This window comes from Tursiops truncatus, chromosome 3 (genome assembly GCF_011762595.2).
Source record: "Tursiops truncatus isolate mTurTru1 chromosome 3, mTurTru1.mat.Y, whole genome shotgun sequence".
Classification (NCBI taxonomy): domain Eukaryota; kingdom Metazoa; phylum Chordata; class Mammalia; order Artiodactyla; family Delphinidae; genus Tursiops; species Tursiops truncatus.
In genome coordinates, this window is record NC_047036.1 from 59,900,598 (window position 1) to 59,927,208 (window position 26,611).

General features: G+C 43.3%; 1 protein-coding gene across 1 annotated transcript in view; it reads left to right on the plus strand.

Moving 5' to 3' along the window:
- The window catches only part of IQGAP2 (IQ motif containing GTPase activating protein 2), a 286,934-nt gene that overhangs the window by 41,918 nt on the left and 218,405 nt on the right, over positions 1-26,611 (plus strand). Inside the window, exon 2 of the mRNA XM_019929807.3 lies at positions 5,091-5,190. Coding sequence (XP_019785366.2) covers positions 5,091-5,190 — 100 coding nt within the window. The remainder of the gene's footprint in view (positions 1-5,090; positions 5,191-26,611) is intronic.

Here is a 26,611-nt window from a genome sequence, read left to right on the forward strand (position 1 = left end):
ATTGACCCAGCAGTAACTGTAGGCGGTCCCTTCCCCTTACATGACCCCCTTCTCCTCAGTTGTAAGAAAGAGTTAGTTCCTATCTTTCAGAGAGATGATGAAAAGCACACAATAACATGGAAAAGTGCTTCATAGGCGATAAAGTCATGCTTAAGTGTATTCTTTTATCAGCTCCGTGATGGCTTTTTAAATGGCAGTGGCATCCGTGCCAGTGGCTCTTACTAGAAGTTGCTGCTTAGTAAATATTGAGTAATGCAGAAATATTTGCAGGCGACCTCTGTGGCCCAGAGGGATCTGCTTTTGTCATGGTTAAGACATTCTCACCCTCGTAACCTTGGCTTACGCTTTGACAATAGATTATGAAGGAAGGAAAGGGAGACTGAAGTGTGTGTGGTCGCAAGGGCAGTAGCCAGGTGTGTGGTCCAGTGGGCCGGGTCAGGAGGGAAGGAAGGGATGTGTAAAAAGAAGCCCCATGAGGGCAAACATTTTCTGTTTCGTTCACTGCCCCGTCCCTGGTGCTTTGACTCATGCCTGGCTCATAGAATCTGTGAATTGAATCTGAGTCAAGTAAAGTCTATAGAATGGCGCTGTTATTTGCTCCATCCATGACCACGTCCTTTATTCAGTGTAAATAGGCAAATAAAACTACCCCCCATAGATACTTTAAAGCCCATGTATTACTCTTTCCTGATAAAAGATTAGTTGTTCATCAGATGTTTGAATGGAGCATGCAGCCTGTGCAGGGAAGTGTGCTGCACACCGTGAGGACACAGATATGTCTTCTAGGAGTTTACTGTTAAACGAAGCAGTATAGGAGTTACTGGTACCAAACGCAGGTATGTGTGCCCCACGCACAGTGAGGCCAGACAAACGGAAACGTAAACATGGGAGTTTGGAGCAGAGAAAGGTTTATTGCAGGAACAAGCAAGGAAAACAGGTGGCTCGTGCTCACAACCCCCAAACTCTCTGATGGTTTTCGGGGAGAAGTTCTTATAGGCAGAATTTGGGGTGAGGGCTGCAGAGTGTGTGGCTGTCTTCTTCTTCTGGTGGTGAGGGAACAGGGCGGTGCTCTAGGAATCTTGTGCTCAGCCTGAAGTTACCATCCTCCACCTGGGTGGGGGCCTTAGTTCATGTAGAAGAACTCAAAGATATATATGTTTTTTAATTAATTTATTTTATTTATTATTTGTTTCTGGCTGCGTTGGGTCTCTGTTGCTGCGTGCAGGCTTTCTCTAGTTGCGGCGAGCGGGGGCTACTCTTCGTTGCGGTGCATGGGCTTCTCTTGTTGTGGAGCACAGCCTCTAGGCATGAGGGCTTCAGTAGTTGTGGCACGTGGGCTCAGTAGTTGTGGCTCGCAGACTGTAGAGTGGAGCTCAGTGAACTCAAAGATATTGTTATATATGTTCCTTGAGGAGGAACCGGGACCCTGCCCATCGCTGCACTATAGTTTCTTGACTGCTCCTTCTTTGTTTCTGCATTCCTTCCCTTCCCTGATTAGTAACTGTTTGAGTCTGTCCTTTGGTACTCAGGGGAGGTCTAGGAGGCTAAAATTTTTTTCCTGCAAACAAGAAACAGGGGACCCGGAAAGGATTTGTACCCGGGAGGCTCCCACAGGGTCCTGTCCGGTTTCAGTGCCAGGAGAGAGGACAGTGTGAACAGGAATAGTCAGGGGAGACTTTGGGAAGGAAGTGGCCCTTGATTGAGCCTTAAAGATAGGTAGAGGGGCTTCCCTGGTGGCACAGTAGTTAAGAATCTGCCTGCCAATGCAGGGGACACGGATTCAAGCCCTAGTCCGGGAAGATCCCACATGCCACGGAGCAACTAAGCCCGCAAGCCACAACTACTGAGCCCACATGCCACAACTACTGAAGCCTGCGCGCCTAGAGCCCGTGCTCTGCAACAAGAGAGGCCACCACAATGAGAAGCCTGCGCACTGCAACGAAGAGTAGCCCCCGCTCGCCGCAACTAGAGAAAGCCCGCACGCAACCAATGCAGCCAAAAATAATTAAATTAATTAAATAAATAAATTTATTAAAAAACAAGACAGAATTCCATCAGCTATGGCCAAAACGTTGCAGTGGCAATATAAAACTTTGTGGGGAGAGTGTGTTTTAATTCAAACGTTAAGTCAGATCTTCTCTTTGGACAGGGTGATGTCAGAGTTTGAGAGCCCCCAGCAGCCCTGGGCTGGTAGGATGCTGCATGGCTTGTGGAGGCAGTTGGGGGGCAGAGGCCTGGGGGCCAGCGCTGCTGGTGCTTCCGCCTCCTACTGGGTAGGCTGGTTGAGGCTGGAAGGAAGCAGCAGCCAGGAAGGAAGGTGGCAGTGAGAGTGACCCCACCTTTACCTCTGAGGAGGGCAAAATGACCAAGTGGACTCCGACTGAGAATTTTCAATTGCTTTCAAGCTTTAACATGCTGAAGGTACCATAAAATGGAAATATTCTGTCAGAAATGGGAGGCGGTCTTTAGACTGAAATTAAAATGAGAAGCTGGTAGTCATGGGGGGTCCTGGGGATTAACTGTTCGGAACAATGGAGATGGAGGATGAGCTGGTGCTACGCGGGCGTGCCGGGAATCTCCTAAGAAAACCCAGAATGAGAAGAATTTCAAAGTATATTCATGGCAGGATGATGGTTAGTGCACTTACTAAAGATTCACTGGAAGAGAATTGTTGAGCAAATATTTGAGTGCCCTCTCCGTGCAAGAAACCACATAAAAGATGAAGCAAAAGAGTCATTTCCTCTAAAGAATCCCCAGTCTGGAGAGCGAGATGTGACCCAGTTACAGTGGGGGCTTCCACGAGGAGTGATAGAATAGAAATGTGGACCAAGGTGCTGAGGACTGGGGATGGTTTCTGATTTCGGATCCACAGAAGTTTGCTCAAGAAGATACAGAGGTGTCACACACAGGCGGGACAGTGGCTTTCTAGACAGAGAGGTGGTGGAGAACAGAAGAACTCAAACTTCAAAGGGAGTGGTTTGGGCCTGGAACCCGGTGCTGCCAAGAAGGGTGGCTGAACTGTAGGCTTCAGGTAGGGGAGGGGAGAGAACGTGTTTTCTTCCTGAACTTTGTTCTATAAGAAGTGGGGATCCATCGAAGGTTTGGAGAGGAAGAATTGCATCAGTAGGACTGTATGTTACAAAGATGCTTCTGGGGACAGTGAGGAGAATGGGTGGAGGAGGGGTGGCGACTGGGGGGCTGTTTGAGGGCCGTTGCAAGAGCCCAGGGGAGAGATGTCAGAGGCCTGGGGTCTCCAAGTGGAGGTGCAGAGGAGGGTTGTTCGAGAGCTTCGGTACGTTTCCTAAATCTGAAAGCTCTCTTCTAAAGTTAAATCAGATTCAATTTGTTAAAAAAGATGCTTTTGACAAATACAGATCTTTGTTGAGCCCCCTAGGTGTCATTGGTGTGGGCTGAGGTCTCCCTATTTTGAGGAATGGAGCCACAAGGAAACTTGGGAGTCGTTGGACGGGGCGGGAATCGGGAAGGGATAGCGATCCGTGTGGAAATTCCTGCTCCTTTGGCCCTGCTTTTGCTGTATACCAGCCTGTCCTAGCGCTCTTCCAGCCTCTCCTGCTGCTTCTTTTTCTTCTTCCCCCATAAACAAAGACATTTCCCAAAGTTCTGTACTTGCTTTTTCCATCCCATCCAAATACTTCTAGCTCTAATGTTTCTGCTCTTCACTTGGGCAAATGGCCTCTCAGCCTGTTTGCTCAGAGGGTAAAGTGGGATAGGTTATGCACCTGCCTCAGAGAGAGTTGTAAGACTTGAATGAAACACTGCATAGAAAACGCTGCCTAACCCTTGAAGGAAAGTAAGTGCTCAATAAATAAGCATCTAGTACATATTTCCATGCTTACGATATTCCGTCATTTTTTATATTGACGTAAATTTAATCTTTCTTTTGAGTTCTTGGAAGGTTTGGTATTATTTTTCGATCTTAAGGGTCGAGCACTGTACTTGCCCAGTAAGAGTTCAAAATGTGATCTTACTTCCTTTTGTCTGCCAGATTGATATTTCAGATTCCTCTTCAGTAGGGCATGGGGTTGGCCTTTCCTAGGGATGGATGGATGACCTTCACATCCTTTTCTCCTCTGCTTGGGACCAGGGGTCCCATTTATGGAACGGCTGACTGGCGCTGGCAGCTGGGGAACAAAAGAGCAAACACGGACGGTCCTGCCCCTCGTGACCACAGCCTTGCTGCCTGCACACATTGTCTTCGTTAGATGAGTAATCTAACAAACGAGAAACCACATTCATTTTACAACCATTAGAATGAAAGTTCAGGACGGAACAGGAAAAGGGGGTCCTTTTCATGAGAGAGGAGTGTTGTCGTGTAAATAGGCAGCTAAGAGTTGGCTGATGTGACTGTTGGCGGCTGTGGGGTACTGTTGAGCCCGCAGGCAGAGGAAATGCAATCAGGAAACGGGGAAGCTGTGCTCTCTACAGAAAAGCAAGGCTGAAGCGTGGCAGTTTATAAACTAGGCTTGTGTTGGAATAAAGGGTGTGGGCTCGGAGACTCTGCTCACTGGCTGTCTCCATGGCTTTTTTCTTTAGGATACCTGTTGACTAGGGAAAGTTAGCCTTGTAGACCAAGAGATAAACGAGGGAGGGATTTTAGTGACTTTGTCATCTGTAAAGTAGGATTTGGGTTGGATGAGAAACCTTAATTCCCTCTAGTGTTAAAACACAGGTCCTTGTAGATTCTTTGTTCAACCCCAGGATTTCTAGGATGGTCCAAGCTGAGCCATTGGACCAATTCTACAAGCTTGTTGAGCGAAGTTGTTGCTGATAGACCGTCCTCTAATTGACTTGAGGCTGTCTAAATCCTGTGGCATCATGTCTGTGAAATCTGATTGCTATTCTCCTTCTATTATTTAATGTCCACTTATACTTCAGTATTGCATTTTCTGCTAGAAATAATATAATATTGTAAAGTCCAACAGCAAATCTCTTTCTGCACTTGATGTTTCAATACCCCCATCTCTCATTATTCAGTGTTGAGCTGCATATGCGTTTCTCCTAGTTGGTCGTCTCATTATTTGATGAACACTGCCCTTATCGAGTCATGTGATGTTATCCTCTATTTCTAGCTATTGTGGATGATGAAAGACTCTCAGCAGAGGAGATGGATGAGAGGAGGCGGCAGAATATCGCGTATGAATATTTGTGCCACCTGGAGGAAGCCAAAAGGTAAGATTCAAACAGTCTATTTGTGCACCTTCTCTTGGAGATGAGCTTTGGGGTACTGTATTTTTAATAACTCATCTGCAGCCTTTTTGGTAGTAAGGTAATGGGAGAAGAACCACCTGGGTTTTGTAAATGGCAGAACTTAGAAAAAGTTGCTACCACAGCCATGGTCAAGGCACTAGGGAGGCAACTGTTCCTTTTTCTTCCTTAGAGCCTCCTAGGAAATCTCTAGGCAAGTTGCAGATTATTTCAGAATTTCTTATCTCTCTGGCACGGATGTGGGGAAGCAGCAGAGACTTAAATCAACTTCCTTTTCCTCCAGAGCCTCCTCATATCTTTTCCCCAACTCTACCCCAATGATTATAATTATTACTACTCTTATTAATTAATGTATAATTATATATCCCTCTATACCCAGTAGAAAAATAGCACTTCAGACTGAAGTCCATCGTTCACTAAGCTGGAGAGTAGGTTTATGACAGCAATCTCCTTTTTAACCCATGGGTGTGTGACCACTTAGGATATGTTGTCTCTAAAATCACACTGACTCTTTTAGACTTTTTAGATTACAAGTCAATGTTGGGTTCTCCAAGGAGAAAGTGAAGATAAAGTATTTGCACTTAGGCCTCGGTATCAGGGGAATCAGAACTTTGTCCTTTGCTGGGTGCATAAGGCAGTGCCCATATGCCATGGGTTAGATTCTGATTTAATGCTTTGTGCTGTGATCAAGCAACAGCATTGTTTCATGGACAGACATGTTCCAGCTCTCTCATCTCTGTAGAAAATAAACATTGAGTTAATGGTCATTGGTGTTAATTATCTCTGATCACTGATAAATAGCTACCTACAGAGCTAGAAGAATGAGGTTTCTAATCACTGTTTTGTAGAAGAACATTCAGTGACACATGCACTAATTTGGCCTCAAAATTGCTTAAAAGGGGGTTTTCCGAGGTTGTTTAATGTTTTAACAGAGCCGTGTAGCTCTAAGCTCTAAAGGCTCAGGTTTTAAGGTTATTTAATGTGTCTGGAAGTTGACAGTTAGGTTGCAAGTCACTGAAGACTCACTGTCAGTCTAAGATTATTAAAAACATGCTTTTAGTCAAATTGTGGCTAAAGTTAGAGGGAGAGGGATTCACAGACATTCAAAATAAACATGCTGGACTTCCCTGGTGGTGCAGTGGTTGGGAATCCACCTGCCAATGCAGGAGACACGGGTTCCAGCCCTAGTCCGGGAAGATCCCACATGCCGTGGAGCAACTAAGCCCGTGCACCGCAACTACTGAGCCTGTGCTCTAGAGCCCACGAGCCACAACTACTGAGCCCACGTGCCACAACTATTAAGCCCGCGCCCCTAGACCCCGTGCTCCACAAGAGAAGCCACTGCAGTGAGAAGCCTACGCACCGCAACGAAGAGTGGCCCCCGCTCGCCACAACTAGAGAAAGCCCGCGCACAGCAACAAAGACCCAATGCAGCCAAAAATAAATAAATAAATTAATTAATTAATTATTTTTTAAAAAGACAAAGTTTAAAGAAAAAAATCAACGTAACAATTAGTCCAAGTTCTTTGAAGAAAGCTTCCTTAGAAATAGTTTTGTTGAAAGAATAGATTGTAAAATACACAGCTTTTCCTCTAGGATGGTTTTCATAAATTTATCTTACAAGGAGAGATTAGATGTAATATGTATTTATGAATCTTTTATTAATATCTGAACACTTATTATGACTTTCAGGGAAGCTGTTTTTTTTTTTTTTTGTGATACGCGGGCCTCTCACTGTTGTGGCCTCTCCCGTTGTGGAGCGCAGGCTCCGGACGCGCAGGCTCAGTGGTCACGGCTCACGGGCCTAGCCACTCCGCAGCATGTGGGATCTTCCCAGACCGGGTCACGAACCCGTGTCCCCTGCATTGGCAGGCGGACTCTCAACCACTGCGCTACCAGGGAAGCCTAGGGAAGCTGTTTTTTGGTTATGGAGTATGTAAAAATTATGTGGCTATTAAAAGATATGTTTGCTATGATTTCAGAAAGCATAGTGTACAGAATTCGATGGTCCTGAACTCAGGAAATAAATGAAGGGGTGAGTTAGTATTCAAAAAGTTATTTATTTGAAAGGGTTTATTGCCTGACCCTTTTACAATGTTAATGCCTTAGGAATTTATCATACCGGGTTTATTATAGTGCATGCACGTGTGTGTTCATGTGAGTGTAGTTGCCTTAGAATATTGAATTTCTACTGAATGGTACACTTAGAATGTGAAAGTTTAGCTAGGAACTCTTTCTTATTTATTTCAGCTGAACTGACTTTGGTGCATTTCAAGTAGAGATGTATTGGGTCTGTCTTTGTGCCTCTATTTTTTCTTTCCAAGGGTGAGAACTGGAAGGATACCTAGCCTATATGTCCTGTAACTCAAAATTCAGAGTTGTAAGAGTCCAGTGTATCTTTAAGTTTGGTTTTATTACTTTCAAGATTCTGTGATCATTAATCTCAGATCATTTAAAAGTTGCTTCATTCAGAGGAGGATATCACTGCCAACACTATAGAAATAAAAAGGATGTTGACGGAATGCTATGAACAATGATATGCCAACAGATTAGTTAACCTAGATGAAATATACAGATTCCTAGAAAGACACAAACTACTAAAACTGACTGAAGAAGAAATTTAAAAAACTGAATAGATGTAAAACAAGTAAAAAAGATTGAGTCAATACTCAGAAACCTTCCCGCTCTTCCAAAAAGTGTAAGGGGAGAGATCACTTCCTAACTCATTCTGTTGAGACCAGTATTACTCTGATACCAAAACTAAAGGTACCTCAAGAAAACTACAGACCAGTATCCCTTATGAATACAAATACAAAACTCCTCAACAAACTCCAACTGAGTTCAGCGACATCTAAAAAGGATTGTATACCACCAAGGGGGATTTATCCCAGCAATGCAAGCTTAGTTTAATCTAAAAATCATTCAATCAAGACAATTCAGTGGGGGAAGAAAAACAGTCTTTTCAACGAATGATGCTGAGACAACTGGGTATATACATGCATAAAAATGAATTTGGATCCCTACCTCATACCATATACAGAAATTATCCTAAAATGGTTTTGTTAATCTAAAGATGTGAACCACAACTGTAAATCTCTTAGAAGAAAACACAGCAGTAAATCTTTGTGACCTTGCGTTAGGCAGTGGCTTTGAGACTTGACACCAAAGGCACAAGCCAAAAAAAGAAAACTAGATAAATTAGACATCATGAAAATTAAACCTTTCTTATTCAAAGAGATGTCATCAAGAAATTGAAAAGACAACTCATGGAATGGGGGAAAATATTGGCAAATCATATATTTGATAAGAGACTTGTATTCAGAATATATAAAGAACTCTTACAGCACACCATAAAAAGTAAATAGCCTAATTTAAAAATGGGCAGGGCTTCCCTGGTGGCGCAATGGTTGAGAGTCCGCCTGCCGATGCAGGGGACACGGGTTCGTGCCCCAGTCCGGGAAGATCCCACATGCCACGGAGCAGCTGGGCCCGTGAGCCATGGCCGCTGAGCCTGTGCGTCCGGAGCCTGTGCTCCACAACGGTGAGAGGCCCGCGTACTGGAAAAAAAAAAAAAAAGGGCAAAGTTTCTGAATAGACATTTTTCCAAATAAGATACACAAATGAACCATAAGAACAGGAGAGGATACTTAACATCAGTCATTAGGGAAATGCAAATCAAAACCACAATGAGATACCGTTTCATGCTAGGATAGCTATAATCAAACAGAATGACAATCACAAGTGTTTTTAAGGAGGTAGAGAGATTGGAACCCTTGTACATTGCTGGTTGGATTGTAAAATGGTGGAGCTACTTTGTAAAACAGTCTGCTAGCTCCTCAAAAAATTAAATACGGAGTTACTATATGATCCAACAATTCCACCACTAGGTATATCCTCAAGAAAATGAAAACCTATGTCCACACAAAAACCTGCACACAAATGTTCATTGAAGTGTTATTCATTAGAGCAAAAAGTGGAAACAACTCAAATGTCCGTCTACTGATGAATAGATAAACAGTGTGTGATATATCCATATAATGAAACATTATTCAGCTATAAAAATGTATTAGCAAATCAGATTTAGCAGTGTATAAAAAGAGCTATATAAATCACAACCAAGTGGAATTTATCCCAGGTTTGCAAGGCTGGTTCAACATTTGAAAATCAGTTAATGTGCTTCATCACATCAACAGTCTAAATAAGAAAAAATCATATGATTATATCATTAGATGCAGAAAAAGCATTTGACAAAATTCAGTACCTATTCATGATAAAAATTCTTAGTAAAGTAGGAATATAGGGAAACATCCTGAACTTGAGAAAGACTATTTACAAAAACCCTACAGCTAACATCATACTTCCTGGTGAGAAACTTGAAACTTTCGCACTAAGATCAGGTACAAGCTAAAGGTATTCCCCCTCATCGCTCCTTTTCAATATTATAGTGGAAGTTTTAGCTAATGCAATAAAACAAGAAAGGGAAATAGATGATATACAGATTGGAAAGGAAGATAAAATCTTTGTTTGCAGATGACATGATTGGCAATATAGAAAACCTGAAAGAATAAAAAAAAATCCTGGAACTAATAAGCAATTATAACATGCTTGCAGGATACAAGGTTAACATACAAGTCCATTGCTTTCTTATGTACCAGCAATGAACAAGTGGAATTTAAAAGTAAAATACATTACCATTTACATTAGCATCCCCCAAAATGAAATACTTAGGTATAAATTTAACAAAATGTATACAAGATCTATATGAGGAAAACCACAAAACTCTGATGAGTGAAATCAAAGAACTAAATAAACAGATATTCCATATTCATGGATAGGAAGACTCAATATTGTCAAGATAGTTCTTCCCAGCTTGATCTATAGCCTCAATGCAATCCCAGTCAAAATTCCAGAAAGTTATTTTGTGGATATCAACAACTGGATTTTAAAGTTTATATGGAGAAGCAAAAGACCTAGAATAGCCAACACAATATTGAAGGAGAACAAAGTTGGAGGAATGACACTACCTGACTTCAAACTTAATATAAAGCTACAGTAATCAAGACAGTGTGGTACTGGTGAAAAAATGGACAAATAGATCAGTGGGACACAATAGAGAGCATAGAAGTAGACCCCTGTAGATACAGTCAGTTGAACTTTGACAAAGGAGCAAAGCAATACAGTGGAGCAAAGATGGTCTTTTTCAACAAATGGTGCTGGAACAACTGGGCATCCACATGCAGACAATGAAATCGCGACACAGACTTTACACCCTTCACAAAAATTGACTCAAATGGATCAGATCAACATGTAAAATTCAAAACTATGAAACTCCCAGAGGCTAATGATAAAGGAGAAAACCCTAGATGAACTTGAGTATGGCAATGGCTTTATTTATTTATTTATAGTCATTCATTTATGCATGCATGCTGCACAGGGTCTTAGTTGTGACGTGTGGGATCTTTAGTTGTGGCACGCGAACTTTTAGTTGCAGCATGAGAACTTTTAGTTGCAGCATGAATGTAGGATCTAGGTCCCCGACCAGGGATTGAACCCTGGCCCCCTGCATTGGGAGCATGGAGTCTTACCCACTGGACCACCAGGGAAGTCCCTGGCAATGGCTTTTAAGATATAGCACCAATGTCATGATCCATGAAAGAAAGAATTGGTGAGCTGTACTTCATTACATTTAAAAGTTTCTGCTCTGCAATAGACAATGTCAAGAGAACGAGAAGAGAAGCCACTGACTGGGAGAAAGTATTTGCAAAAGACACACTGATAAAGGAATGTTATCCAAGATACATAAAGAACTCTTAAGACCCAACAGTCAGAAAACAATCTGATTAATATATGGGCCAAAGACCTTAACAGACACCTCACCAAAGAAGATATATAGATGGCAAATAAGCATAGGAAGAGATGCTCCACATCATAGGTCATCAGGGAAATGCAAAATAAAACAACAACAAAACACCACTACACGCCCACCAGAATGGCCAAAATCTGAACACTGACAACACCAAATGCTGCCGAGGATGTGGAGCAACAGGAACTCTCATTTGTTGCTTGTGGAAGTGCAAAATTGTACAGTCACTTTGGGATATAGTTCTACAGTTTCTTACACAACTAAACACATTCTTACCATATGACCCAGCAATTGTGCTCCTTCTGTTTACCCAGTGGAGTGAAGGCTATGTCCACACACAAAGCTACATATGGATGTTCGTAGAAACTTTTTTCATAACAGCCCAAACTTGGAAGCAATCAAGAGGTCCTTCAGTAGATGAATGAATAAATGAACTTTGATACATCCAGACAATGGAATATTATTCAGCACTGAAAAGAAATAAACTAGCAAGCCATAAAAAGCCACAGAGGAACCTTACATTCATATTATGATGTGAAAAGGGCCTATCTGAAAAAGCTACCTATTATTATGATTCCAAGTATTTGGTATTCTGGAAAAGGTAAAAGTGTGGAGACAGTAAAAATATCAGTGGTTGTGGGGAGATGGATGAGTATAGAGGCACAGAGAACTTTTTAGGGCAGTAAGAATGCTCTGTAAGATACCACAGTGATAGATAAATGCTATGATATATTTGTCCAAACCCATAGAATATATAGAGACAAGAGTGAACTGTAATGTAACTGTGGACTTTGGGTGATTGATATGTCAATGTAGGTTCATCAGTTAAAATAAATGTTCCACACTGGCGGGGGATGTTGCTAATGGGAGAGACTGTGCATGTCTTTGGGGGCAGGGGGTATATGGGAAGCCTCAGTACCTTCCCCTCAATTTTGTTGTGAACCTAAAACTGCTCTAAAAAAAAATAATCTTAAAAAACAAAGGATGAAGTACTGATACATCCTTACAACATGGGTGGACCTTGAAAATATGCTGAATGAAGGAAGCTAGACACAAAAGGCCACACATATTGTTATGATTCCATTTATATGAAATGCCCAGAATAGGCAAATCCATAGAGACAGAAAGTAGATTTGTGGTTGCCTAGGGCTGGTGGGATTGGGGGGTTGGGGAGCGATGCTCATGGCATGAGTTTCTTTTTGCTGGGACCAAAATCTTCTAAAACTGATTATGGTGATGATTGCACAACTCTCTGAGTATACTAAAAACCACTGAATTGTACGCTTGAAAGAGTCAGTTGTCTATATATCTCATTAAAGCTGTTATTAAAGAAAAGTTCCTTTGCTCAGCTTGGCTTGGAGAGGTCCTTAGTAAAGCTGTTGAATATGATTAAATGGTGTTTAGCAGATAAAGTGCATATGGAAGGTCCTCCAAACATACATGAGATGTCTAAACACCGTTTATCAATTTTTTTGTGAGCATCCACCGTGTGGAAACAGGCACAATAGGGTCACTTTTGGAGATGGAGACCAAACAGCTAATAATTCTGTGTTCAGAAAAGCTCACTGCTATGAGGTTAAAGCTTTTCCTCATGAGTTTAAAATTCCTTCCTTCACTTTTATTTGCTTTATTAATCTCTCTGTATGTGTGTGCATGGGTATCTCCCTGTATCTAACCCACCATCCTCCTAAATCTCTCTCGTGTATTCACGTCTCTATTCCAGCATCAACCTACTGCAGGCTTCCAACAGCACTTGCTAGATTGCTATAGTGGTCTCTAACTGGTTTCCCCACACCTCTGGTTGCTTCAATCCTTTATCAGATGAATCTTTTCAAAATTCTGATCGGTTCAAAATCTTCCAGTGGTTTCTCAATACTCAGGATAAAAACCGAACTGCTTTAGGGACTCATAGGTTCCGCATAGTCCAGTCATTCCAGCCTCTCCAGTTTCATCATGTGCCCCGTTCCCTATTGCTCTATCTTCCAGCCACGTTGACCCCTTTTCATTTCCATGTTTTCTCCTACACGGGATGTTTGCATGTGCTGCTTCCTTTTCCTCGTTATTGAGTGAGACTCTGCTCTGTCTTCAGATGGAAGCTCACTTTTTTCAGGGAATCCTTCTCTGACATCACCATCTGGGTCAAATACCCCAATTATAAGGTATCCGTGACATCGTGTCTCCCCTGTATTTGAATGAATTACTTAATGCCCAGCATTGAATTTTTGTTACTAATGAGGATTGATTGTATTCTGCTTCTTGTATGTTTTAGTTCTCCTGGAGGTAACAAGTAGGATATGAATTAGATTCATGGTAGACAGGATTCTAGATGATTTGGTTAGACTGTCAGCCTGGAGGTCAAATTTGATATTTGTCTTGATGGAAGATTCTATATTATAGTCAGATGTGACCCACTGACCCACTGTCTAGTGATTCTAGACAACTTAATGCCACTACAGTAAACTAGAAGATACCCAGAAAAGAGTATAGAGCATTTTTCAATGAATGAAGAGAGGAAGAGGTAGCTTGTGTATTACAATGACTGTGGCTGAAATGATTGCTCACAGTTTATAAAATGATGAAGTCTGTGTATAAAGCCTTCTTAATTAAGTCCCAAACACTCATATTAATGGCAATGAAGGAAAAATGAAAAACACATATTTTTAGGGCATATCTCAAAAAAGAGACATAACTACTTTACAAAGTGGCTCTTCACCCCAGGAGGTGTGTTTCTCTACAGGCTAAAGGGTTTAGATGATGTCATGGAGAGCTAATCATAATGGTGGCAGGAGGGCAGAGGATGTCTGGCATCTGTATTCGTTATCCATGACTGTGTTTACTCTCAAACTTAGTGACTTAAGCGACAAATTTTTGGTTTGTTTGTTTTATTTTATTTTTTTAAACATCTTTATTGGAGTATAATTGCTTTACAATGGTGTGTTAGTTTCTGCTGTATAACAAAGTGAATCAGCTGTACATATACATATATCCCCATATCCCCTCCCTCTTGTGTCTCCCTCCCACCCTCCCTATCCCACCCCTCTAGGTGGTCACAAAGCACCGAGCCGATCTCCCTTCTGAGGGTCAGGAATCTGTTCAGAGCTTCCTGGGTCCCCTGGTTCTGGGTCTCTCACAAAGCTGTGGTCCTCTCGAGATTCAGGCAGGACAGATCTGCTTCCGGAAGCTCACCTGGTGTTGGCAGCTAGACTTTGGGACTGAGGACCTAGTCCTCCTCGGCAGTTGGCCAGAGGCTTCCTTTGACATATGGGCCCTCTCTAGGGCAGCTCACACCGTGGCAGCTGGCTTTCATCAGGGTGAGCGAGCCTGAGAGCAAGAAAGGGCACGTACAGCAGAAGCCAGTCTTCTTGTAGCCTCAAGTTCTCAAAAATGACATCCCGTAGTTTGCTGTGTTTTATTCATTAGAATCAAGTTACTAAATCTGTCTTGTGTTCAAGGGGAAAGGACTACACAAAGGGATGAATTCAAGAAGGTGAGGATCACTGAGGGCCACCTTAGAAGCTGCCTTCTACAGGGTGTGTACATAGCCTTTGAAATTGACCCCAGAAAGGGGCAGTTTGTGTGTGTTTGGGGGGGTGAGGGGAATAGACTTTATTACCGTCAGAAACCAAACCAGGAATTAGATGATGACTTGGTCTAAATGGTGATGGTACTAAGGTTATTTATGCCTTGATGTTTTTGAATTGTGAGCCATTTTAAACTAAGTTGTTCCTTCCTCTACCATATTAAATAATACTAAATGGATGAAGTTTTCTTTTCAGGTAGGCCCAGAAAGCTAACTTGATAGCTTCTTTGCAGTGTGAATTTTGCCGAAATGAGGCAGACAAGTCTGCTATTTATATGGACTTTGAAAATTCTCTCTGATGCCGGAAATCTCGCTGTTTAAATGAAAGGAGTTGCCTTTCCAAAAGAATTAATACTGCTGAGTAGATTTCATATTAATCTCTGCAAAATATATTTAAATAATGAAAATAAGTCTATTTTAAGAACTTCAGTTCTTCAGTTTTTTAGGACAACTGTGCAAAATTGAAGATAGTGGGTTCTCTTTGGGGATTGAGGAAGGAAATCCAGCTGGAGCTGTTATGAAGGTCAGGGAATGGGAGAGGGAATCTTGGCAAGAAGTGGAGAGGGAGTTTGCAAATTGCAGTTGAGCAAGTAGTTATGAATGGGGTTGCTATTGTGTTTCCCAAGGAAAGTTCCTGAAATATAATATTCCTTTTTTTAAGGAAAGAGAAAATGCATACAAATCTTTTGCTGTGCTTACTTTTTCTGTCTTACCTCTGAAAATAAACAAAGCGAAAAAGCCTTCCCTTGGTGATGGGCTTGTTTAGAAATATTATCTTCAAAGAGCCCTTTATGTGAGCCAAGCTGTTCTTTGTATTAGCGAGTCTGGGACAGTTTTGTATGTGCCCTGGAAAGGAAACAAAACACGGGTGTGATTCCTTTTGTGTCAATGCTTACAACTCAGATACCAAAAGGACACCTCATTGATTAGATCAAGCTTCAAGCTCTGGCCTTACCAGTAGTGAGTTAGAGAATCAGCTCTGAAAGGAGAAACGTTACAAATGTTTAAGCAAGGGAGAGCCTGGCGTGTGGGATTGCTTAACTCTGAGTATTTATGATTACATACTTTAAGAAAAAGAATCTATGGACTGGAGAATGCTTTAGAGAATCCTCTGGATTTCCTCTGCACTTTTGGACCTCACTGTCTTTATTCCCAAGGATGCTGCCCATGGCTGTGTTCATACGCAATGCTAATAGAAATTTGGAATTGGGAGGGAAATACCTTTCTTGGTAATCCACTTATTGAGAGACACATTGCTGCTCTATACAGAACGTTAATGAAGTTTTAAGGAATTCCTAACTGCATTTTCAAACCATAAATAGCTTTCATGTTTCTATGGTAATTCTTCATTTCCCCCTTCTTCCTTGTTCTCTCCCTGACTCTGCCCTCACTTCTGCCGTCCAGGGGGACAAGATGAAGGGTGGGGTTGCTCCGTGCAGCTGCTGGCAGGCTGGTGGGGCAGGGGGCGCAGCTGAGTTGAGAGCAGGGGCCCTTCTCAGGGTCTGGCTCCTCCAAGGGGAGGGCCTGCCGCTGAGGACTGGTCTGTTTGGGGCTGCCTTCTAACCGGCTGGCCTCGGGAGTCATAGGCCAGAGAGACACAGGACCTTTCTTGGCAGTCAGGGCTCAACCCAGCAAGGCACATCCCAATGGTAGGGAGAGGCAGTAACCTGTGAGAAGAAGGTTGTGGGGCATAGCCTGGGCAAGGGTGAGGCTCAGTAGGCTGTCTCAGTGGAACCAGAGGAGACAGGGTACCAGCCAGCCCTGCCTGCCGGGGTGTGGTGCTTGTGGCTGGAGCCTCAGGGGCTGCCATCCAGCTGGGCAGTGACCAGGGATTGTGGAGCGGGAGTGGGAGGCACAGACATTAAGGTTATAAAGGGAGGAGCCATAGGGTTTGACAAGGGAGTGGATTTAAGGAACAGAGGACACTGGGAGGTCAAATGCCTTGGGGCAGATCTAGACTCGGTGGGATTATCTGCCAAGCCTGGGGTTGGGACACAGAGTTGGGAGACTTTTGTTTTTAATTTCACAGGTTTTGAGTTCTAACCTTGGGTTTGTGTTGGATACGTGCCAGTCAGGTGTGATCTGACAGATGAAAGCATAACTTCTCAGAGCGCTGATATTTTTAAATACAAATAATCAATATGAATCTTTTCCAGCCAAGGGGAAGTTGAGCAACTGACACTTGATCCCAGAGTTCACATTTGTTTCTCAGGCTTTTTGAAGCTGGAGAGCTGGGAGGTGTTTGGAATTTTCCATGGTCTCAAACATTCTTTACTACAGGGGTTATCACACTGAGTGTCCAGTCACCAGGCGTGGTGCCCGGAGCAGTCAACTTACACGGGGTTATCCCCATTTTATAGGTGGAGAAACTGAGTCCTGGAAAAACTTAAGTAGTTTTTCTAAGGTCACGGTTAACTGGCAACATAAACTGTATTCCAACTCTGCCTGTCTGACTTCAAAACCTGTGTGCTTAAAGGCTAACACTGTCTGACTTCTTTATTTCTTCATGTGTTTTGATCATGTCTTAAGTTCAAAACCTTGGTTTGGGTGGTCTTGGTTTCTAGGTTCTCTGTGGACTAGCTTTGTTCTCATTCTTTTTTTTTCTTTTCTTTTCTTTTTTTTCATTTTTGGTCACGCCGCACAGCATTGTTCTCATTCTCGATCAGTTCTCAGTTCTTGAGTTTTGGTAGAATTAGCAAAATATAGCCATACATTGTCTTTCTGTTTCCCTTTTTCTGTCTCTTTTTGTCCTTTTTCTGGTGCTTACTTGTTTGGTTTTGTTTTAACTGTGACTACTACTAATAGTTTGTTCTGGGAAGAATTTACCTGGTATTCTCCCTCCCTCCCTTTCTTCTCTCTGTCTCTTTCTATCAGTCTTCTTAAAGTTTTCGTAGGAATTTGCACTTTTCAGTGATGTAGCTTTTATTCTCTTCTCACACGAGATGGTTCTGGTGCATCTTTCTTCTGGGTTGTGACTGGATTCTACATGCAACTCATCGCTTGTCTTTTTGGTTCTGCCACTGTTGTGGCTGGTTTGAAAGAATGCTTTGCTTTTTTGTTGAAACATCAAAAGGTATGAAGAGCAAACACTGCTGAGGTCTCTTCCTTCCTGTATGAATCTCCCCACCAGATGCTGCCTCATGCTGTGATGCTTAAAAGTCATAGAACAGTGTCATCATTCAAGGCATGGAGGGACTCCAAGCAAGGCTGCTGGAGGACGATATTGGTACAAGCTTGTTACACAGTGATTTTTCTCTTGTCTCGCATTTGTAGGACGGTCTTCCACTGGCTTTTTGGTCTGAACATTTTTGTTTTCCTCTAAGAGTGCAAATCCTTATTTTGTATATGGGGACACTGAGGCACAGAGAAGTTCATCAACTTCATTCAATGGTAGAGTTAGTGGCAGATCTGGGATTAGGATAAAGGTCTCCTGGCTGTTGACAACTCTTTTCTCCCATGATTCTAAGTCATGCTGATCAGGAAAAGTATTAGTAGAAAGCTCAGTGGTGAAAATACACAGAAATAAAAATGAATATTAAGCTTATTGTTTGGTAAATTCAGTTTGTTTGCTTTTAGTGAAACACTGAATTCTTAGGGTGGGGGAGTTAGCCATTTGTACATTTTTGTCATATAGCTTTCATTTTTGCTAAGAAATTTGAACCCATTTAGGTGCTAGAATAAGAATTCAAGAATTCACAGTTCTTAAAAAAAAAAAGAATTCACAGTTCTTGTCATTTCCATACTTTCCTCATTCAGTCTTGCTTGGCTTAAATGTTCATTGATTTTTTTTTTTTTCTTCAAATAATTTGTAATATCCAGCTGTTCCTGTCTCTGGTACTTCACAGGGCAAAAGTTGAGGCAGCTCCATCATCTGAGTGAGAGGATGACTTTGAACAGTGATTCTCAAATTCAGTTGCCACCTGCATAAGGGTCACGGGCTTCTGGGGTTTGCTCCAGACCCTGCAAATCCGTCTCTAGGGCCCTGGAGTCTGCATTTTAACAAATCATTCAGGTAACCTGTAATGGAAAAGAATCTGAAAAAGAATATATGTACATACATATGTATGTATATATAACTGAATCACTTTGCGGTACACCTGAAACATTGTAAGTCAACTATCCTTCAATAAATAAATAAACAAATAAATAAAAATTCTCCACCACAGATTAAAAAAACCAAATCACTCAGGTAAAGGTTGATGCACACTGAGGTTTGAGAATTATGCTCTCATCTCTGAGTGATGCTGCCTCAGCAGCTCCAGCTTTCCCGCCCCTGCTCAGATGCAAAGAACATGGACATCTCTTCCTCTGTGATGAGATGGAAGGAGGAAGGGTATTGAGGGGAGTCATCTGCTGATATAAGAAGGAGAAGGATAGGAGAATGGAGAAATGAAAACAGCTGCTGTAGAGAAAGTGATCATGCCTCAACCAGGGTTGGATTGAAAGCTTGGGCAGTTTTGAAGAGGCAACTAACCTTCTCAGTTTTCCTCATAGAGCCAATCAGCATGTTCCTGTGAATTTTTCCAAGCTGAGAGAAGATGAACGGGGTAACTAGGCTCAGGGATTGGCATGTTGGTTCTAAGAAAGTCAGAAACAGGGACCCCAGGGACTTCCTTGGCGGTCCAGTGCTTAGGACTCTGTGCTTCCGTTGCAGGGGACATGGGTTCGATCCCTGGTCAGGGAACTAAGATCCTGCATGCTATGAGGTATGGCCCCTCCCCCCCCCCAAAAAAAAAGAAAGAAAGAAACAGGGACCCCAGGGTGTTCGTGTGAGCATCATTGACATTGGGTGGCCTTGAGGTCCCAATTCAACAAGGAGGCTCATGAAGCCAGTATGGGTAAGATGGAGGGCAGTAGCAAGAGTCAAGGAACCAGCTCTGATGAGGATGAAGGGCAGGACCTAAAAGAATAAGGAAGTGGAGAAGTAGGTAAACAGAAAGCTACGACCAGAGGTTTGGAAGCCTAGATCTTAAAGGTGGAGTATTTCTGGGTAGTGATAAGGTCCAAGGTGTGGTGGGGCTTGTGTGCAGTGTGAGTAGAATGGAGGTGAAATCTTTAGGTGGAGGAGGAAATCTCTGAACTGTGCTTTTGGGTATTCCCAAGATCGTCCACCTTTTTTTTTTTTTTAAATTAATTAAGTTGTTTTTATTTTTGGCTGTGTTGGGGTCTTCGTTTCAGGGCGCAGGCTTCTCATTGCGGTGGCTTCTCTTGCTGTGGAGCACGGGCTCTAGGCACGTAGGCTTCAGTAGTTGTGGCACATGGGCTCAGTAGTTGTGGCTCGCGGGCTCTAGAGCACAGGCTCAGTAGTTGTGGTGCATGGGCTTAGTTGCTCTGCGGCATGTGGGATCTTCCCAGACCAGGGCTCGAACCCGTGTCTCCTGCATTGGCAGGCAGATTCTTAAAAACTGTGCCACCAGGGAAGCCCTCATCCACCTTCTTGAAGCCTCCAAACGGAGGTGGGCATGGGAGGTACACAGTGATTATGGCAAGAAAGGAAAGTCGTGGATCAGGATAGAGAAGAGTGACAAGGTTGGGGCATGAGACAGGAGTGAGGTGCGGGGAGAGATCTTGGAATGGAGGTGATAGGACATGGCCTGGAGGAAAGTTCAATGGGGATGGTGATGAATGACCCTCCCTTCTTTGGTCCTACGAGTTAAGGAAATTTGGGGAAGCATCATCCCTGGTTTATGAGAAGTGGTGTTGTGAAGGAAAAGCCAGATTGCCATTAAAACAAGTAGGTGGGGAAAGTGTAAACAAAAAGTTGAGACTAGAGGAGAATTACATTTTTATAGCAGGTCAAGAGTTCCAGAGACACATCCAAAGGAGTGTGTATAAATTAGATTAGAGTAGATTAGGGGGGTGTGTATAAAGAGGACTGCTTCGTAGGACTCAGTGAGACAAATGACTCACCTGAAATAGTGCTTATGGGTCAGCATTTCTGTTGGCATTAAGCAGGAGACTGAAACCAATACAAAAACAAGTTCCGATTTATCTAACTATGGTAGGGGCCCATTAGAGATCCTCTGTTACTGATTTATTAATAATTCACTACTTGTGACATACACTTTAAGAAATGACTTTAACACCTTGTGACCCGGAGTAAAACAGTTTTACATCATGACCCCAGATACCCGTGTGAGATGATGTGCAGAAGTGTGCATGTCTGTCTAACTAAACAACAGAGACTCACAGAGCAACACTTAACCATTGGTATATACAACACACCCTGACATTTACCGTTCTGTTCTAATTCATTTGTTCAGAAAATGCTGATGGTGATGCACTGTGTTTGTCTCATGACACGAGCAGGGTTCACCCTGCAGCTGGACCAACGTGCTTACACATATCTTGAGCCTGGTTTGGTAACTATGGGCATCTCTTGGATGAAGAACACTGATCTTCTTTGTGTAGATCGCATCTACAGCTTATTGTATTAATATGATTAGGGAGAAGCCAGGAAGTCATGTCTGATGAAGTCTTTCCTGCTTAAAACCTTTCCTGGCTCTGTAGTACCCATGGAGTCGATGGGTACCTCCTTAGGCTGTCTGACCCTTTGGAGACCTTCCTGTTGTGAGACATTCCCTCCTGGGTTTTGCCTTGGGTCCTTGTTCTGCTCCCATTGCACTCATTATAGTTGATGGTGACTTTTACCACCTGTTGTCCTCTGCTAGCCATCGGGAAGCTCCTTGAGGAAGATGTTCTTACTCTCGGTAGCCCTAGTGCTTTGTACAGGGCCTGACACAGCGCGGGTGAGGTTGGTTTACCTGTGTGAATGATGTAGTCATCTCAGGAGTCCCACGCTGGGATTCTTATCCAGTGTGATTTGGCGTAGAGGAGCCTTGTGAGGGGTGCTGATTCTCTCCATTAAATAGCTCTTGCTGGTAATTGATGATTTTCACTTCTGAATTGTATGGGTCCCTTTGGGGAACACAGACTAGCTGACCGTGCTTGGGCATTTTATTGTGGAGATGGTGGTCCCCAAATGGTGGCACTCATGTGCGATATACACTCTGTTATCCACAGATGTTCAGTGGTGCACGTGCCACACCGCTCACAGTTCTGGATTCTCTAGGACTGCGAGCTGCTCTGCTCACCCTTCCATTTCCATGGGGCGGTTTTTCTAGTGGCTGCTGTGCGCGTGAGATAATGGAACGGGAGTTTTAAAGGCCCTCTGTGTAGCTAGAGCCCCCCCCCCCAACTCCTACCAATGCATTCTGCACAAATGGATCGAAATAGGCTTTTTGTGGATCAGCGCTGCCTGCAGTCTAAAACGCACCAACGGGGCAGACTCGAGGATGAATTAGCAAAGGTTCAGCAAACATAAATGATAGATGGGGATGCTCAGAAGTCCAGCAGCTATGCCAGACAATAACATACATTCATTTGTGTGGTGCGGAGCTGTGTGTTGGTTTTGAGAAACTGGTAGATGAAATAAGGACTAGTTGGAGCGTTCCTGTCTTATTCCTGATGTGCCTGCCAGGCTGGATATAGGCAGAACAAAGGGGAAGCAGGCTCAGTTGGGGCTGGAAGGGGGAGGGGTGCAGGAGTGGCAGGGTTTCTAGCAGCCACATTAAAAAACCGACAGAAACGGGTGAAAGTAACTTTACTATATTTTATTTAACCCAAGTATATATAAAATATCATTTCAATATATTAATCGATGTACAACCAATAATGAAGTATATGACTGTCTTTTTTTTTTTCCCCCCACATCTCAATTCAGACTAGCTGCACATTACATGTTCAGTGGACACATGGCCTGGGCGCCACCGCATTGACAGGACAGGCTCTATTCACTCGGGGCTTTAGTCCACGGAGCTGGGGGCTCTGAAGGAGCTTCTGGCTATGCCAAGCGAAGATGAGCAAGGGTGCGGAGATGTGTTTTGTGTGCACTGGAAGCAAAGTAAAGGTTTCAGAGGGTAGAAACGGAGAATTCACCAATGAAGCAGACTTGACATTTTTCTCCCTTCATTTCCTTCCCAAATTCACATTTATTTTTTTAATTGAAGTATAGTTGCTGTAAAATATGTTACAGGTGTACAATATAGTGACTCACAATTTTTAATGGTTATAGTCCATTTATAGCTATTATAAAATATTGGCTGTATTCCCTGTGTTGTACAATGTATCCTTGCAAGTTATTTTAAACATAATGTACTTCTTAATCCCCTACCCCTCTCTTGCCTCTCTCCCCTTCCCCATCCCCACTGGTGACCACTAGTTTGTTCTCTTTTGTTGTATTTTTTAGATTCCACATGTAAGTGAGATCATACAGTATTTGTCTTCCTCTGTCTGACTTATTTCACTCAGCGTAATATCCTCCAAGTCCCTCCATGTCGTTGCAAGCCCATATTCACATTTAGAACAGAAACGAACTTGCTAAGATACTTATAGGAATACTAGGTGGCGTGCAATGATTTCTCCCTTTCTTGTGTTTTTAGCCCCAGTGCACCTGCCTCACCTTTGCCCGGGGTGAGTGGATAATACCATGGCACCTGTGGTGGGGAGAGGTGGAGGGAGAAGGGTGATTTCAGCTTCTGCCTCTGATGGTCTCTTACTTTGTCCATGATGTTAAGATGGATGCTGATAAGGTGGTGATTGGAAAGTCACCTGTTGGTCAACAGGCCTCTCTGTGGGCAGCAAATCCATGGTACCTTTGTCCTGGTCTCTTACTTAATGAAGGACTTAATGATGGACTGTAACAAAATTGGCCACCCTATTTTTAGACTCAAGAGTTAAATTAAGACCTGTCCACAGTGCTTAATATTACACGGGTGGTGATGGAGGGAGGAGGTGGAGAGTAAAACAAGCACTCGGAAGAAGGAAATAGGCCCAATATGGACACTTTAGTACCTGGGACTAGAAACAAAGTCTCTACTGTTGCAAAGGTCAGGAAGGATGCTCCCTCTCTACCCAGGCCAACATTTTCTGAATTTTTTTTTTAACAGAACAATTCATTGTGTACAGCTGCGGAAGCAACAGAAAATGCAGTCTCTTAGCTGTCAGAGCAGCATTATCTAAATAAAATTAGCTGACTCAATGTTTAATTTGGCCTTTGACTGAAAGTCAGGTGTGGCGGTGACATGCTGACTTTGTTCTTCTCAAACAGTGTATAAACCAGAGTTGATTGCTTTTCCCTAGTCCTGGTTCTCTTAGCATCCGAGTGACCTTGAGCAAAGCACAGTCTCAATGTCTCAGCCCCCTTATTTGTAAAATGGGTCCAGGATACCGGTCACACCTACATCATAGTGTTACAAAGGGAAAAGCAGGCTGAAAGTCAAGCAGTGTATTGGTGTAAATTATAAAGTGTTGGAACGTGGAACAAAATACTTCTTAAACGCCATTGTTTATTACAAAAACATTTTCAGGAGTAGGAACAGCTGTGAATCAGGCATCCCAACTTAGTCAAAGAATGTGTGCCCTCAGCTGCTTTTTATTGATGTTGTTTGCACATTTATTTCCTGTCTAGCATAAATAGAGGTGGAGTAGGTTTATGTGGGGAAGAATGAATATGTCTGGACAGGCTCACGGTGGAATCTTCCTTCTGTAAACAGTATTTTCAGTATAACATACAGGCCCCTCTTTTTATATCAGAGGGAGACTAGGAAATTGCTTTTTAAACCTGGAAATGCACGTCTGGTGAATGACACCTTTTCACAGTAAAGCATCCATTGAGGAAAATACTTTGACCAATGTTGGCAGAGCAAATCCAGTTTTTAAACATCATCCTTAGCAGAAATATCATCTCCTTCAGCTGGAAAAATAAGGTGGTTAGAAAGTGTTGCGCCTTTCACCTGCCACCTTGGGCAGGGCTGGGAGTTAGTCGCCATCTCTTATAGGTAACGGGCAGCAGAGAAATTGGACTTCTTCAGGTCAGGTGCATATGATAGGCTGCATGTTTTCTCCTTGCCACCCGGAGCACTGCAGCAGGACGGTACCTCTTCTGAAATCAAGCTCATTTAGGCTCACCTCCGCTCGCCCACTCCCCTGTAGATCAATGATAACGTGTGCACCTCTCTTCCCAGGCTCTGGTCTTAATATCCTTCTCCCTTATGCTTGTCCTAATGCCTCTTCTCTCCACCCCCGACCCCTACCCCACACCAGCCAAGCAGAATTGAGGGGTTGAGCAGAGGACTCCAAATAGATAACTCAGCCCCTCAGAGGCCCACCGGGAGGAGCCACAGGATGGGCAAGGATCAAGGGGAAAATAAAAGCTCTTCTATTCTCCTGAGAAACCTTCTGGAGCTAGGTGTTGTGGTTATGTTATTAAAGTAACTGAGGGCTGCAGTGTGGGTAGAGGGGAGAAGCCTGCCTGACTCTGGGGTGTTAGGGGTGCAAGTTCTTTGAGGGCAGAGGCTGTCTCACTGGTCATGGTTACTCCTCCTGTCGCCCCATTGGACACCTGGTTTCCAGCAGGCTCTTGTCAAAGGTGTGGTGGTTAAAATGACTTCCAGCTCGGACTCCAGATGTTCTGTTGGTTGCTTTCTTGGTTTAAAACCTAAATTTAAGCTAAGCCTCAAAAGAAGCAAACTAAAACGTCAAACAACCCAAAATGGAGCATGTAGTTTCATGTGCTATAAAGGCTTAAGGGGGTTGCTTCACCCAGGTGCCAACATTGTCCTTCATTTATAGGAATAATCTAGTCCAGCGGCCATTACAGATATGGGAGGGGCAGGTGTGAAGGTCGCTCTGGAAAGCCCCTCAGGTGGGGAGGGGTGTCTAGAGCGCTAACTGGTCTCTGTCCATTTGTTTGATGCTTTCCTTCCCAGTTCTGAGCTCTGCACGTTCATTCCTTTCCAGAGTATTCCCCCATGTCTGTGTACTGGTAGGCATCAGAAGATGGAGGGAATTCTCTTCTGCCCCACCCAGTGAAGCAGTGGCTCAATGTGTCAGGCTTATAAAATACTCTTAATTTTTGTTTTTTTGCGGTACGCGGGCCTCTCACTGTTGTGGCCTCTCCCGTTGCAGAGCACAGGCTCCGGACACACAGGCTCAGCGGCCATGGCTCACGGGCCTAGCCTCCGCGGCATGTGGGATCCTCCCGGACCGGGGCACGAACCCGTGTCCCCTGCATCGGCAGGCGGACTCTCAACCACTGCGCCACCAGGGAAGCCCCAAAGTACTCTTAAATTTAAAAAATTATTTTGATCTCTGCTTTCCCTTTAGCATTCTAAGGTAGGGTGCAGATGGTCAAAGGGGCAAGAAAACCAAAGTAACTTTCAGAGCCCAGTTCAGAACGCAGTTCTCCAGATGATGATGTTTCCTACATAAGTATCTTTTTGTAGAACACTTTGAGCCCTTTTGATATGTAAAGATTTATTAAATAACGTACACACATAGACACGTACAGCAAAGCCCTATCTGTAATAACTTTGAAATGCTTTTACGTTAGTAATGGGTTCTGATTGCCTGTGGTGTGGTAAGGAAAGAATCCTTTTTGCTACATTTTAGTTGCATTGGGGAGTAAGCAAATATTCGAGTTTTCCCTGTTTTTTAGTGAAAACTGCCTAGTATTAGCATTTGCATGGGTTAGTTCTTAAAGCCCTTAGTAGGGTCCTAGTGTTTGGGGTTTTTATAGAAGTCAATTCTCCGTGTAGTACAAGCGCCCACTGGGGGTTGAACGTGTTTCTAGTCATAGGAGAAATGGGCAGAGTTGGGTGTCAGAGCAGCTCTGGGCGGATCCCTTAACACTGAGCATCTCCCTGTCCTCCGGCCAGGCGCTTCTGCTTGGCCCTGGACGTGTCTCCGGTGAGACAGCAGGTGTATACTATCGGGCACCTTCTGTTCTCTGTAGCTTCTGGATTGGGGCGTGCAGGAGGCTGATCTTTTCCAGTTGCATTTTATTTTTTTATTTTTTATTTTTTTTATTTATTTTTTTTGCGGTACGCGGGCCTCTCACTGCTGTGGCCTCTCCCATTGCGGAGCACAGGCTCCGGACGCGC